Source organism: Mustela lutreola, chromosome 4, assembly GCF_030435805.1.
Source record: "Mustela lutreola isolate mMusLut2 chromosome 4, mMusLut2.pri, whole genome shotgun sequence".
NCBI classification, from domain to species: domain Eukaryota; kingdom Metazoa; phylum Chordata; class Mammalia; order Carnivora; family Mustelidae; genus Mustela; species Mustela lutreola.
The window spans coordinates 1820139-1834637 of NC_081293.1; the positions used below are offsets into that span (position 1 = coordinate 1820139).

The window sequence follows — 14499 nt, forward strand, 5'->3', positions numbered from 1 at the left end:
GCGAAAGCTTTGCAAGCGAGACCGGGGAAGGCAGTCCTGCTCGTGGCTCCGTGGGAGGCCGGTGAGTGAGTGGAGCGCCGCAAACGAGTGGCTCCCGTGATCATTTCCGACCGTGCGGCCAAGACACACGGCCGACGTACAGCCTTCTTCAAAGCACCAGCATCGCATGAAGACCTTTAGAGATGCCAGGCCAGTGCCGGGACGCGCGGTGGACATGGGGGAGGGGCCGACCCTCATTCTTCCCGCCTGTGCCGGCCGGACCACAGGCATGGACGGCGCCGGAGCCCGAAACGGTGTCTTCAGCCGGTCTGCGACTCAGAAGCTCGCGGAGACGCGCGCCGCCAGGAGGGCCTCAGGGTGCCATCATCCGACGTGGAATTTTCAGGAGAAAGAGAAAATGAAGACTATGCATGAACTTTCATAGAAAGTGACGTCCTATCTGCTTCAACATGGAAGAAGCAGCCCGAGGGAGAGCGTGATGGCGTCCAGACCCGTCTTCCGGGCCGGCTCCTGTCTTCCCTGTGGCCGTCCCGGAGCGGCACTGTCGGTCTCTTACGGATCTCTGTGTATCCATTTCTCGGGCTCACCTTCCTCCTTTATAATTTGGGTTTTGACCCACAGGCCATTTGGGGACAACTCAGCCACTCTCTAATTGGAGGGTCATGAAAATGTTCTTCTTAGAACCGTTGAAGACACGAAAAAAACCTGAAAACTGTTAAAGTGTAAAGTTCATGAGCTTTGGCTCAATTGACAATCAGTGCTGGTGCCAATCAATAACATTTTACAATTCTTTACAAGACTATGGATTTACAAGTAATTCTCTATTTCTGTAAAATTTTAAAAAAATGAACACTGTTGTGAAATAAGACCATTTTCCAAGAAGTCAAAATTAATGTAGCAAGTTTTATGTCTGTGATGCCTTCAGAGCAAACCCCAACTCCTTTTCCCAGCAGCTTAGAAGGAGCTGAGGGCGTGCTCGGGACGACCAGAGCTGGAGGCACCGGCAGGAAGCGGACTCGGCCAGCCAGCGGGTGCCACCTCCCAGCTGCCGTGAGGAAGGACACAGTTTGGCGGGAGTGTGTGGGACGCTGCCCAAGTGGCTATGGTTGGCGTGGGAGTCCCAGTGTGGCCGCGGAGAAGCTGGCGGCACGTGTAGCCTTCTGCCTGGGAGCGGGAGGGCCTCCTCTGGACAGGAGCCTAGAGGCACGAAGCCCGGGTGCACGCCCTGCTCACCCGACTGTGTGACCATGGCACGCTTCTCATTCTGATTTTATTCGTTGTCTTAGCCGCGACTGACGGCATTTTTTATTCAGTCGTAACTACCCATCCGCTGAGTGTGATGTTTTAATAGCAGGTTCTCTGGGTTTTTCTAAATCTTGGTAGTGGACATGTTTGGCTTGTTCTTGGGTGAAGTTGGTAGAACCTTCCCAGAAAGGAAATTCCCCAGAGCGTCGTCGGTGTGGGTGACGTTTGACGAGACCAAGGTTATCAGAAAGCGCCGTGACGAGGATGCCGGGCTGTCCCCCTGCGGGACATGCGCTCTCTTCGCGGAGGGTCACAGTGGCCAGAACCCGCAGCCTTCCCTGCCTCGCGCACTCACCGCTGAAGTGAAGCCAAATGTCACTGTGTCCCCTTAGCACTGTCGAGTCTCTTGTTCTGTCGAGGAAGGGGCGGGTGACACGTGATGTTGGGGAGGCGATTCCGATGTTCAGTGAAATGTCAGTCCAGCTTGGGGAAGGCCGAGGAGGGGTGCGTGAGGAGGAAGCCATTTCCACCCACAGCGAGCCCCCGGGCGAGCAGCCCCTGGGACGCGGTGAAGTGTCCCCGTGCTGCTCCCCGCTCGCTCGCAGGAATCCCTGGGCCTCGCTTTCATGCCAAGGCGGTGATGGGGTGTGAGGAGCTGCTGCAGGACTCTGGCCTGCGTCCTGTGACCGGGAAGGGCCAGGGCCTGGTGCAGGGAGCAGACCCTATGTCGCCAACATCGTGACTCCCCAGAAAGGCAGAGTCTCCCAAAGCCCAGAGCCACGGTCAAGATGGAGCCGTCGGGACCTTTGTTCTGTGAAGACAATGCGTGGCGGTCGTGGGCCTCGTTCCGGTGTTGGGAACAGACCTCCTGAGGTCCACGTCTCCTCTCCGAGAGGCTGGACAGACGGCAGCCGGGACTCCGGATGGGAGCCCAGCTCTGCGCGCGGCTGCAGGGCGCCTTCCTGCTGCTCTTTGAAAACGGGAAAGAGATGGACGCGCAGGAACCGGAGGCTGAGGGAGAGACGCTCTCCGGAGTTCGGACGGAGGGTTCTGGTGACCGTTCAGAGCGGGACAGGCGCACACGGCCCATGGACCCCATCAGCCAAAACACCGTCCCCGGGTGCTGCATGGAGGACACAGCCCAGAAGCCGCCGCCGCCGTCCCCACCACTCTGCCTCTCCTCCCCACTTCCCTCCGCGGGAGGAGCAGGGCCCCTTCTCCCAGCGACACCAGATGTCCAGTGCCGAGCTGCCCCCGTTGGTGGTCCGGGCCGCGCGCCCTCAGCATCCCGACCTCTCCCCGGGTGGCACCCACACGTCCAGCGTCTGGACTGTCTTTTGTGTGGAATGACACTGCGAGGCCACAGCCTGAGGGTCTCCCTGGGGGATGGCAAAGCCACCACGTCCAGGTGCTGATTGGACATGAGTGTGTCCCCTCAACGACAAGTCATGGCTGTGGGCAGTTGTGGCCTTGTCCGCAGGAGCAGACGTCACCTGGACATCCACGTGCTCTTCCCTGAACCAGCGCCGTCGGGGTGGGCGCTGCGCCCGGGGTGGCCGGGGCGGAAAGCGGGCCGAGGAGGGCAGATGGCAGCACCTCCTGGGTCTCCTGGGCTCTCAGGACTCCACGCACGACCTCACATCCGCCACCCCCACTGCGGGTCTTCCCTCACTGAGCTGTCTGCGGCACCAGCTGGCTGTCCTCCAGGTTAACTCGGTCGGACCCTGTCTGCCTGGAGATGGCTCAGACCCCGCATGCAGGTCAGCGGCTTGGTCCCCGAGACCGCCCCCTCCCCACTGCGGACCCCAGTGTCCAGTCCAGGCTGTCCCCTCTGCTGGTGTTGGCTGGCTGCGCATCAGAGATCCCCGCGACCCCTCCTCCGGCTGGATTAATTCGCTAGAGCGGCTTGTGGAACTCGGGAAAGTCTGTATGTACTAGATTTCCGGTTCGTTGTAGAAGAGACCAGCCCGGGAACGGCCGGCGGAGGAAGTGCAGGGGTGAGGTGTGTGTGGGGGCGCGAGGAGCTTCCACGTTCTCTCCCGGGGCCACCCCTGCCAGCTCCATGGGGTCACCCACAAAGAAGGCCTCTGGTCCCCCTCCTTTTGGGTTTTCGTGGAGGCTTCACCGTGTAGGCACGATTGACCCAGTCATTGGCCGTGGGTGACCCCCCTTCTGTCCTAAGAGCTGCGAGGGGGGTGTCGAACGTTCCAACCCTCTAGTCACAGGGCAGGTTCTCCTGGCCACCTGCCCCCATCCCTGTGGACTGTCCCCAAGTCATCTCTTTGGCATAAAGGGCTTGTGATGCGACTAAGAGACCATCTCTCTGCTCTCATGTCTTAGGCGATCCCCAGGATTTGGGGAGTGCTGTGCCAGAAACAGTGACAAGACCAAATATGCTTTTCTTACTGCAGATCACACTATCACAGGACGGAAGGCGGCAGGGAGGTTTTTACCGTCTCCTCCATTACTCTGTGCCCCTTACCCAGCCCGCCCATGCATCAGCCAGAGCTCCTGCGTGCTGCCGGGCCACCCCTTCCTGAGCAGAGGAGGGGTGAGGACAGGGAGGGAAGAGCACAGGGTGCCCAGACCCTGCTTTTCGGTCCAGGCGGTAAGCCCTAGCGGGAGACCCAGGGAACGTCAGGCTCTGTCCCCTCAGGACAGTCCTCCTGGGTCAGGCAGGTGGGGGAACAAATCAGGTGGAGAGAGGGAAGGACCCAGTGGGAATCTTTGGATACTCCTAGAGCTACAATGTGGCACCTGCAGTCCTCAGGTGCCCCTGGGACCCCTGGCGCGTCCTGTAGCGGCCAGGGCAGCCTCACTAGACAGGATCCAGGTTCTCCTCTGTGAGGGCTGCTGAGGTGGGGGATGTTCTGTCCCAGCCTGGAATAACTGTGATGTGCTAATGACATCCTCTGGGACATGGGGACAGTTAAAGAGAAGAGGGAATGTGGCAGCTCTCCAGATACTGTGTAGCGTGATTAAAGAAGGCGAACGTATACATATTACTTAAAATGTGCATAAAATGATACATAAAATTAATTTTGCATGTTACAGCTGGCTCCGTCTAGTTGAAGCCAACCGTAACAAGTGGCCGGGCAGACTTCTCCCGGGGGACCGCTCTATTTACCCTGCCACCAGCTCTGTGCCTCCAGTCCCCCGTGTCCCCATGGCACCGGAACTGGGTTCTTTGTAGCCTGGATGGAAACGTGCCATGTTAATTGTCCTCGCTCGGCTTTCTCCCTGGCAATACTCCCCTCCTCGGTGCCTAATTAGGTCCTCGCTTCCCCTCCTCGGAGCTGGGTGGGGATTCCTGCCTACACTGTTAGGTTTGGGTGCTGGCCCTTCCAGTGACTCAGATGTGGGAGGGGTGTCCCTGGACTCAGCTCCGGGAGCTTACAGAGCCTGCGTGTCCCTGAAACAGCCAGCTGACCCAGAATCTGCGGAGAATTGTGCCAAATAGGTCTCCAGTGTGAGTCTCTTCCTAGAGTTCAGAGCAGCGCGTGGGGCCAGGGGCAGGTCCCTCGGGAAGTCAGTGGTAGAATGAACCACGTGCACCGGTGGGGGGAAAACCTGGGCCTTGCCGTGGGGCAGCGTGTCTCCGAGTGTGGGGGCCGGAGGTTTCACTGGGGACCGGGCTCAGCAGGCTGGCGGCCCTCAGCGGCGGTGCCTGGTGCTGGAGAGAGCGGACTTCCCCTGGCTGCTCCGGTCTGGGCTGATGTGATGCCTGGTTTTCTTTGAGAACCAAGACCCTGCCAGGAATTCAAGTGGGTCCCCCAGGCCCTGCCGGAGGTCGGTCCCACAGGGGCCTCCCCTGCCTCCGTGTCTCCACTAGAGGAGGCCAGGAACCTGGGGCCCCTCACACGAGTCAGCCTGGCCCTGGGCGCTGTTTCAGCACAGACCCTAATTCCCTGCTGGCCGGACCCACCTGCCAGACCCTTCTGTTGAGGCCTCCTGTCCAGGCCCCCGCTTGCACCCATCGGCTGGGCCATCTAGTCCAGATTTGGGTGCCCAAGCCTGTCTGCCCAGACCCACCGAGCTATAAGCCACTTGTCCAGACTTACTGCCCCAATTCACCCATGAGCCTCAGCCACCCAGGCCCGCCTGCCCAGACCCACTGGCCTCCCTTGAGCACAGCGTCAGGTCAACACGAGATTGCTTTGTAGCTGCCGAGGACCCAGAGTGGGAACGCTCTTGAGCCCTTGGACACTGCATGACAGGCCGTGGACTGCCTAACCAGGGAGCAGTGGGTATCTCCCCTCGTCTTCAGCTTCTTATTCTCAAGTCCCCTCCGCGCTGCTGACCAGAACTTTCTCAGGACCCAGCACCCTGCCTGGGTCTTAGGGAGACGAGCGACTTAGAGTCGACCACCTAGGAGGCCAGCTGCTCCGCGGTAGGACAGCCTCCCAGAGCCAGGTGGGAGGGCGCGGAGCTGATCTGAGGCTGGGCCCCTTCACGGACCTTGGTCCAGAGCCAGCTCTGCTCTCCCCCCATGCCCACAGCCAGACGGACAGCGCTCCAAGCCGCTGGAAACCTGCATTTCCACGGCCCAGCTGCCTGTGGGATGAACGGGCGTGTCCCAGGACCATGTCCTGTCCGCAGAGCCCGGTTAACCACTCCCTTCCCGGTAAATATCTCACGTTGCCGACTGCGTCCTTGAGTGGCCATAGGGATGGCCGTGCTGTGTTTGGTGGCATCGGGTCTTGGTTTTGAAAACCCAGAGAGCAGGTCTTCCAGGGAAGAGAGAGGTGGTGGGGGCTCGTGGAGGCAGGTGTCCCTGGTGCGGGCACAGCTGCTGTCTCACCTGTTGGAAAGCCTCCTGGAGCACTTAGTTCTTCCTCCCCTTTGGGATTTGTCCTGCTCCGTGTCCCAGAGGGAGCAGCAGGAGCGATCTGGATGCCTGTGTGTTAGGAAGGAGGGATGTCTAGGCGGGGGAGCAGGAAAGCAGACAGGGCAGCTGCGGCCAAGACCGGGGGCCCTGGAGCATGGATCGCACCCACCCCTTCACCCCGAGTCAGGCAGTTAGGAGCTGCAGACAGCCCCAGCAGAGGCGCAGCCTCAGAGAGGGGTCGGGACAGGCTGAGCACATTAACTAAGGACTGAGAATGCGCGGCCGTGAGTCCCGGGCCACCGAGCGCGGGAGCCGGGCTTGGGTGTACCTGCCTGTGCGGGGAGGGGCGGCAGCAGGACTGTAACTGGGGGGCCTGGCCCCAAACTGGGAAATGAAGAGAAAAGAACAGAAAGTGGAATAAAGGCTGGGAGGGATTTAGGAAACCATCTGGGACTAGACCCTCAGCTATCAGCCTCTTAAAGATGAGGATGGCAAGACCACGGCTCCGCAGGCTGGGGTGCTACAGGCACAGAGGCCAAGCCGCACTGGAGGCCAGGTCTCTGCGCCCCCGGACGCCCAGCTGAGTGCTCTCTCCCCCCAGGGCTCCAGAGGAGGGAGCAGGTCAGTCAGTGCCGGGGGTGGGGCTCTGGGGCTGCTGGGGAGCCGTGGGGGGGACATGGTGCCCGGCCGCCAGGGGCCGTGGTGCCCATGAGGACTGTTAGCTGCAGCAGGTTTGGCGGAAGTCCTTCTCTGCCCCATCAGGTGAGGTCGGGGCTCCTGGGCAGACGCTGTGGGGAGGGGCTGACAGGAACGCAAGGAGCCAGAGCTGCTCTGGAATATTCCGCTCAGGCCAAGGGCCTGAGGACGAGCCTGCCGCCGGCAGCTTCGGACCCGCAGTCAGAGAAGCTTCCGCAGCCGCATGTGGGGCCACATGGGCCGTCGTGGACACCAGGAGCGTGAGTGGGCACAGGGCAGTGACAGGAGGAGCTCGGCGCCTGCTGTCCCCCTAAGCTGCTTGCCCCTGACCTGGCAGGAACCACCGTCCCGAGAAACCGGGTGCTGATGAGCACAGGAAAACCATCCCCTCCAGCCCCCTGAGCACACGGGCTGGGCCATGGGGTGCCCCGACAAGGGCTGCGGCTGCCGGGAGCACAGCCCCCAGACAAGCCAGGTGCCCGCCCTCCCTAGAGCTGCGTCTGAGTGGGGAGGAGCCGTGTTGCTCGGACAGGGCTTGTGGTCCCCGCCAGCCCAGAATCCCATCCGGAGAACTCGGTGCAACGTAATTACCTTCGGCTTAAACTCTATACTAACTTCCGGTGCCGAGGAGTAGCTCCCGACAAAACTCGTAGCTCCTTCTGGCAGGCAGAGGCGGAGCAGGGCCCACCCAGGCCCGCGAGGGCAGGGACGGGATCCGAAGTCCGGCGCCCGGTTGCCAACCCTCCCCCCGACTTCCAGCCCCTGCACAGACTTGGGCAAAACCCCTGTGGGCCCAGGAGCCCCTGCCTCTCAGAAACACGGGACCCGGCGACTTGCCTCCAAGTCCCCGTAACGGGGGTGGGGTGGGGTGGGGTAGAATAATGCACATTTCCATTCCAGCCCGTCCTATACACAGGATGGAACTGAGGCCACCTGGATGCGGGGAAGATCCCAAGGTCACCTGAAGGTCAAGGACAGGCCCAGAGCTGAAGGAGATGTCAGCGAGAGGGCGGGTCACCGTCTTCCATTTTCGTGTCTAGGCCAATGGTGGGCAGTGCGTGCAGGCCCGCTGCTTGGGGTTTGGGGGACTTCTGGCTGGAGGCAGGTTCTCATGCTGGTGCCCAGGACAGAGAGAGGCCACAGTCTGCCACAAACCCAGAAGGTGCAACTCCACAACTCCACAAACTCAGCATCTCATAATTCTGGAGGTCAGAAATCCCACTGCGTCTCACAGGACGCAAATCCAGGTGTGGGCGGGGCCGTCTGCTCCAGGGAAGACCCGTCGCCCGTCCTCCGTCCCGGAGACCCACACGTGCGGTCCTCCCTCCCCCGCCCCCGTCTCGTGTGTGTCTGACCCCTGCTTCCGCGACCTCTGCTCTAACTCGGGCCCTCCTGCCTCCCTCTTCCACGCAGACAATCCAGGATCATTTCTGGTCTCAGGACAGTGCTTCCCACAGCTGCAAAGCTGCCCTTGCTGTGGGGGGTCACACATTCCCAGTCCCAGGGATTAAGACGTGGACATTTTAGGGAGCCTCATTCTGCCGACCACACTCACGGCCCTGGCCCAGCCGGCTTGCAGATCCGTCAGACCATCTCCGCACCCCTCTGGGAAGGATCCTGGTCTGTTCAGAATCCCAGAACGCAGGGTTCAGCCCCCAAGCCCTCTGCACGGCCCATGGGAAGTGTCCGGCTGGGCAAGGAGGCAGAGGCCGGTTCGAGGGTGTCCTCTGTGCAGAGCTGAGTGTCTGGTGCTGGCTCGCTCTGTCCTGACGGTGCGCAGCTGCGCACGGCCGGCTGGGCACGGGAGCAGTGGGTCACCGGGGATGAAGGCAGGGCCTAGAGGCAGCTCCTTATCGGTCAGAGGTCCCCTGTTAGAGGAAAACCAATAGCCACAGGTGCTCAGTACATGTGGACTTTCCTGGGCAGTCCCACCGCTTCTGGAATCCGGGAACCCTGGCCTGCAGGGCTCTGGGAGGCCGCGGTAGGAGGCTGGGGCCCAGGGAGGGGGACTGGCCCAAGGAGAAACGTCCAGGAGCCCAGAGCAGCAACGGGCCTTGCTACCCCACCCCGGCCCACCCGTGGGGCAGAGCCAGAGGCCGGGCCGGGGGCCTTGCGCGGCCGCGTTCTTTTGGCCACTGCTGGACCCGGGTTCCTGTGCACGGAGCCTTCCAGACCCACTCACACGCGTTAGGGACCCCAGCCTTTCTTTGTTTTGTTTTCTTCACTTCTTGATCTTCCCCCCTCTCTGATGCCCTCCTCAGAGGTGGGGTCGTCAAATGGCCTCTTACTCCGTTTGGAGATTTCAGATTCCTAATGTGAAAACACAAAGCTTAATTCTTTGTTCTTCTAGAAACAAACTGGAGAATGTGGGCAGAGCTGCTAAACACAGTGGCCCGTCTAATGTCTCGGATGTAGGAGAGTAGGATGTGCCGATGTCTCCAAGTCCTGGGAAATGTGTACCGGGAAGCCCCTCCAAATCACGTGGTCCCCTGTGGGCGGCCAGAGGTCCGCAGAGCGCAGGGTCACACAGAGGCAGCTGGCGTGCCAGGACGAGCTTGGACCCCCAGGGCCGCGTTGAGCTGCCCGCTTTGCTCAGCTCTGCTGTCTCTACCCCATAGAAGGACAGTCAGAGGAATATTTACCCGTTAGCTGATTGGGAAAATAGGAGAAGCTCTGTGAAGCTGCCCAGAAAACCAGACACGGCCATTATGACTTAGATGGGACAGAAGTACCTTTGCCAAGGTGAGGATTTCGGGCCCCAGGGGTTTCTGGGTCAGGTGGCACGCCGCTGATTTCTGAACTCCATGTCTTCGCGGGGAACTGAGGCGCGTTTTCCACTCAAACAGGTGTGTGGTCTGGACGGGCGACGACCGGGTTTTCTTCTTCAACCCGACGATGCAGCTGTCCGTGTGGGAGAAGCCCCTGGACCTGAAGAACCGCGGGGACCTGAACAGGATCATCGAGGACCCGCCCCACAAGCGCAAGCTGGAGGCGCCCACACGTAATGAGCAGCGGGGCCGCGGGCGACCGTCCCCGGCGCGGATCCCTCACCCTCGGGCAGGGACGTGGCGGGGGGTGGGGGGTGGGGTCGCCTGGCTGGGCCGGAAGCCGATTTCTAAAGCGCTGTGTTCGCTCTTTGAGAATGTAGTCACTGAGGTTTTGTGGCACTTTCTGCCGGAGACATGTTCTTCCAGGGTGGTTGGGGCTTTCTGTCTGCGTTTGGTGAAGCAGTTAACTCAGAGGAGGCTTTCTCGGTCCTCGGCTTCTTGAAGGCCCCCACCCCGGTCATTGGCCAGCGTTTACTTTGTATTCCAGACGGTTCGTGAACTCCGCTTGGGGACCGATGTGCAGGCAGGAGCGCGTGTCCTTCCCCCTCACAGCCCCCGTCCCAGCTGCGAACGGACCCGTCCCTTGTTTATTCCCAGGGCGCTTGGCTTCCCGGGAAGGCAGGTGTTGGCGGGGAGGGTGCGTTCCCGCCCGAGGGGTCGGGCGCCTGGTGGAGAGGTCGCCTGTCTGCGAACAACCGTGGAAATCCCGCTTCCCCGGAGTCGGAGAAGAACGGTTAGCCTTTCCGGCAAGGGTCCTTTCCGATCAGATGTGATGTGTTTTTTATTAGCTGCGGTGTTGGGAAAGCCCGCTCGCCAGGCACGGGGGTTGAACAAGCGTTGGCTTCGCCTGGAAACTCAGAGTCAGAAGCGGCCTCCCACCTGAGAGGCGCACACGTGCCTGAGAGGCCAGGAAACTGGATCTTGACCCCTTGAAAGAGGGTTTTGTTTTATTTTTACGGGATATCTTATCGAGTTTGCAATGATGATTTTTATTCTCATGATAGAGAGCCGACGCACGACAGTATCTACCCATGGTTTCAGTCAAAGGCGGAGGCATTTAACTGGAACTTTAGAAAACAGTGTTTGGAAAGTTTTCTAAACATTTTTAACCACGCCAGGAGCCTGGAAAATGGTGCTCTTCAATGCGGGCGTGGTGTGTTGGGATTGGGGGAGGCAGGTTTCATCGGCTTGTTTCACCTAAGTTGACAAGAACATTCTCCAGTGAGTCCGGGGAAGCCTCCGCTGGGACAGGAGGTGTCTTAGGTGCGTATGTAATCGCATCTGTGGAAACGCAGCTGCACGCAGGGACAGGAAGCGTTGGATTGTGGTTTTGTCTCCTCCTCTGATTGGGTGGCGTCCATTTTTATTTATTTATTTATTTATTTGTTGTTGTTTTAAATTTCTTTTCAGCGTAACAGAATTCATTGTTTATGCACCACACCCGGTGCTCCATGCAATCCGTGCCCTCCATAATACCCACCACCTGGCACCCCGACCTCCCACCCCCGCCCCTTCAAAACCCTCAGATTGTTTCTGAGTCCACAGTCTCTCATGGTTCACCTCCCCTTCCAGTTTCCCTCAACTCACTTCTCCTCTCCATCTCCCCATGTCCTCCATGCTATTCCTTATGCTCCACAAATAAGTGAAACCATATGACCATTGACTCTCTCTGCTTGACTTATTTCACTCAGCATCATCTCTTCCAGTCCCGTCCATGTTGCTAGAGAAGTTGGGGATTCGTCCTTTCTGATGGAGGCATCATACTCCATAGTGTATATGGACCACATCTTCCGTATCCATTCGTCCGTTGAAGGGCATCTTGGTTCTTTCCACAGTTTGGCGACCGTGGCCATTGCTGCTATGAACATTGGGGTACAGATGGCCCTTCTGTTCACGACATCTGTATCTTTGGGGTAAATACCCAGGAGTGCAATTGCAGGGTCATAGGGAAGCTCTATTTTTAATTTCTTGAGGAATCTCCACACTGTTCTCCAAAGAGGCTGCACCAACTTGCATTCCCACCAACAGTGGAAGAGGGTTCCCCTTTCTCCACATCCTCTCCAACACATGTTGTCTTGCTAATTTTGGCCATTCTAACTGGTGTAAGGTGATATCTCACTGTGGTTTTAATTTGAATCTCCCTGAGGGCTAGTGATGATGAACATTTTTTCATGTGTCTGATAGCCATTTGCATGTCTTCATTGGAGAAGTGTCTGTTCATATCTTCTGCCCATTTTTTGATATGATTGTCTGTTTTGCGTGTGTTGAGTTTGAGGAGTTCTTTATAGATCCTGGATATCAGCCTTTTGTCCGTACTGTCATTTGCAAATATCTTCTCCCATTCCGTGGGTTGCCTCTTTGTTTTGTTGACTGTTTCCTTTGCTGTGCAGAAGCTTTTGATTTTGATGAAGTCCCAGAAGTTCATTTTCACTTTTGTTTCCTTTGCCTTTGGAGACATATCTTGAAAGAAGTTGCTGTGGCTGATGTCGAAGAGGTTACTGCCTATGTTCTCCTCTAGGATTCTGATGGATTCTTGTCTCACGTTGAGGTCTTTTATCCATTTTGAGTTTATCTTTGTGTGCGGTGTAAGAGAATGGTCGAGGGCTGCGTCCATTTTTAAAAGCGATATGTCATTGAAAGGTTTGAAAACAAATCCTCATAGAAAACAATCTCCCAAGGCCCAACTCACAGGGCAGCCGAGCACAGACCCCTCGGCCTCACGAGATCCTCCAGTCCCACGAGACCGGCCGAAGGGCAGCCGCCGCAGCTGCGAGTGGGTTTGGTTGGCCACAGACAAATAATGCAGAGTTTCCTTAGCTCGCGCCGGAGATGACTGGGTGCCGCTCTCCCCTCCCTCCTCCCTCCCGCCCGCCCGCCTACCCCCTTCCCTCCTTCCCTCTTTTTCCCCCAAAGCACTGGCAGGTACGAGAAAGGAGCTCATTAAGGCGGTGCACGGCTGCCCTGTGGCTTCTGTCCTTTGGACCCAGTGACACCGGGTCTAGGAGAGACAGAGGGGCGTTGGCAGAACTCGGCACTGAGCCTGCCGCCGTATCCGGCCGGGGCAGGACTGGGGTGGGAGGCACGTGGAGGATGAACCGAGGTGTATGAAACGCTGCGAGAGTTTGTTTGTGCAGAAACTGGGTTCCCGTGGAGCAGGGCCACATCGGACACGCACCTGGTGCTGACGGGAACCGGGGAGAGGCGGGCAGAGAAGGTGGGATTGGCCATAGCTCCGGGCCCCCTTGGCGGTCTGCGACTGGCCATCCTCGGCATTGTGAGTGATGCTGCAGCCCTGAGACATTCACGGGCCTTGGTTTCAGTTTGCTTAAGTGGACCTCCCAGGTCTCAGAGCCCTGGCAGCCTAATGGCCTCTTGTTTAATTAATTTAACAGCAGGATCTAAATTACCTGGTTCACAGATCAGCGCTCCATCTCACACACTGTACTCAGGAAAAGTAGAATTGAAGCTGAAGTTCAACAACACAACCACAACCGAAATATCAGATTAATTGGGATTTGCTACAGCACACACTCGTCTTCCATTAACTTATCACAACGCCCCTAACTACTCTACCGAGATAGATAGACTGATATCGTTACGTGTAGTTACAAAACAAGTTTTAACCTTGCTGCTTCTTGTAAAAAGAGGACAAGACTTTCTTAAAGGAGTGTTTTGGGTTTTTAACCAGAACCTTAAAGATATGCGAATGACTGCAACTCCCGACTTCTTGTTGCGGGGTAGAATTGACATTTCCGGGAATAATTTCTAATTTTCTAAGATCCACCCACCCAAACTGTTTCGTTTGCTGCCAGACAATTAGGGCAGGAGGTATTTCTAGAGGATTAATTAGCGATTAGTGGGCAGAGTTGATGACCTCCAGCCTTCGGCAAGTGACACTTCTCCCTGTCTGTTCATCCATCGTGACTCATCAAATGATTTGACCTTGATTATTTCGAAAACCGGCTCTAGGGGAAATTGTTCTTGGTGGAGAATTTTGTTTTTCACATTTTGCTCAACTCCAAGACATTACAGATCTGAATATATTAATACCTGTTTCTAGTCTGAAATAGGACAATTAAGCATTCCGGTTGATACCGGTTATTTTTCAAGAGGCAAATGAAGTAATTGAATTTTACCCAAGAGCGGCCGCAGGCCGGGGCTCCGGCCTCTCAACGTGTGTCTGCGTGCAGGGGACACACGGCATGGTGTTGGGGGCGCTGATGCTGTGACAGCCTCGTGGAACAGGGTTCAGAACTGCCAGACGTGCTAAGCCACTCATCACTCAACAGAGAAGGGAAAAGTCCCCTCTTGATTCTGTTAGCGTTGCTGAGGGACTCAGACAAAGACCTGAATTATTTCCTAATTATCTTGCGTGCATCGAGATTTTTTTCCGGGTCTAGAAGCTCTGCTGTGGGTTCGGAGTAAATGCCCGCTGAGCGGAAGGGCACCGGGAAGCCGGGCCGACGGCGTTCGGTGCAGCGGACGGGGGAGGGGAGGGAGCTCTGCCGGGAAGGTGCGCGCGCAGCCTGGTCACTTCCATCAGCTCGGCCTCACGAGGCGGGGCCCGTGGGAACTGCGTGATCACGGGCTCCATGGCTTCGCCCCACGCCCGTTTGTTAGCCGCGCGAGTCCCAGTGGAGATGGTGAAGCCGTGTTTCCTGGCCGCCTGGTTTCTGCTGCTCTGGGCTCCTGGTCCCCCCTTCAGGGACAGCAGGACGGTGACCTCAGATCTTTCTGGCAACTCTCCTGCCTTCCTCCTCCCCTGGGAAGGAGGGTCCTTATGATTACACCGGGCTCACCTGGGCGGCGCAGGACGCTCTCCGTCCCCAGGTCGCTGCTTGCCGTCTGGATCCTCCTTTGCTATAGAACCTGATATGTTCACAGGTGCAGTGACCGGCCACG

At 58.0% G+C, this 14499-nt stretch overlaps 1 protein-coding gene across 1 annotated transcript in view; it reads left to right on the plus strand.

The window, feature by feature from the left end:
- Window positions 1-14499, plus strand: part of TCERG1L (transcription elongation regulator 1 like) — a 170570-nt gene that overhangs the window by 121417 nt on the left and 34654 nt on the right. The window contains exon 7 of the mRNA XM_059172575.1: window positions 9616-9770. Within this exon, the coding sequence (XP_059028558.1) occupies window positions 9616-9770 (155 nt within the window). The remainder of the gene's footprint in view (window positions 1-9615; window positions 9771-14499) is intronic.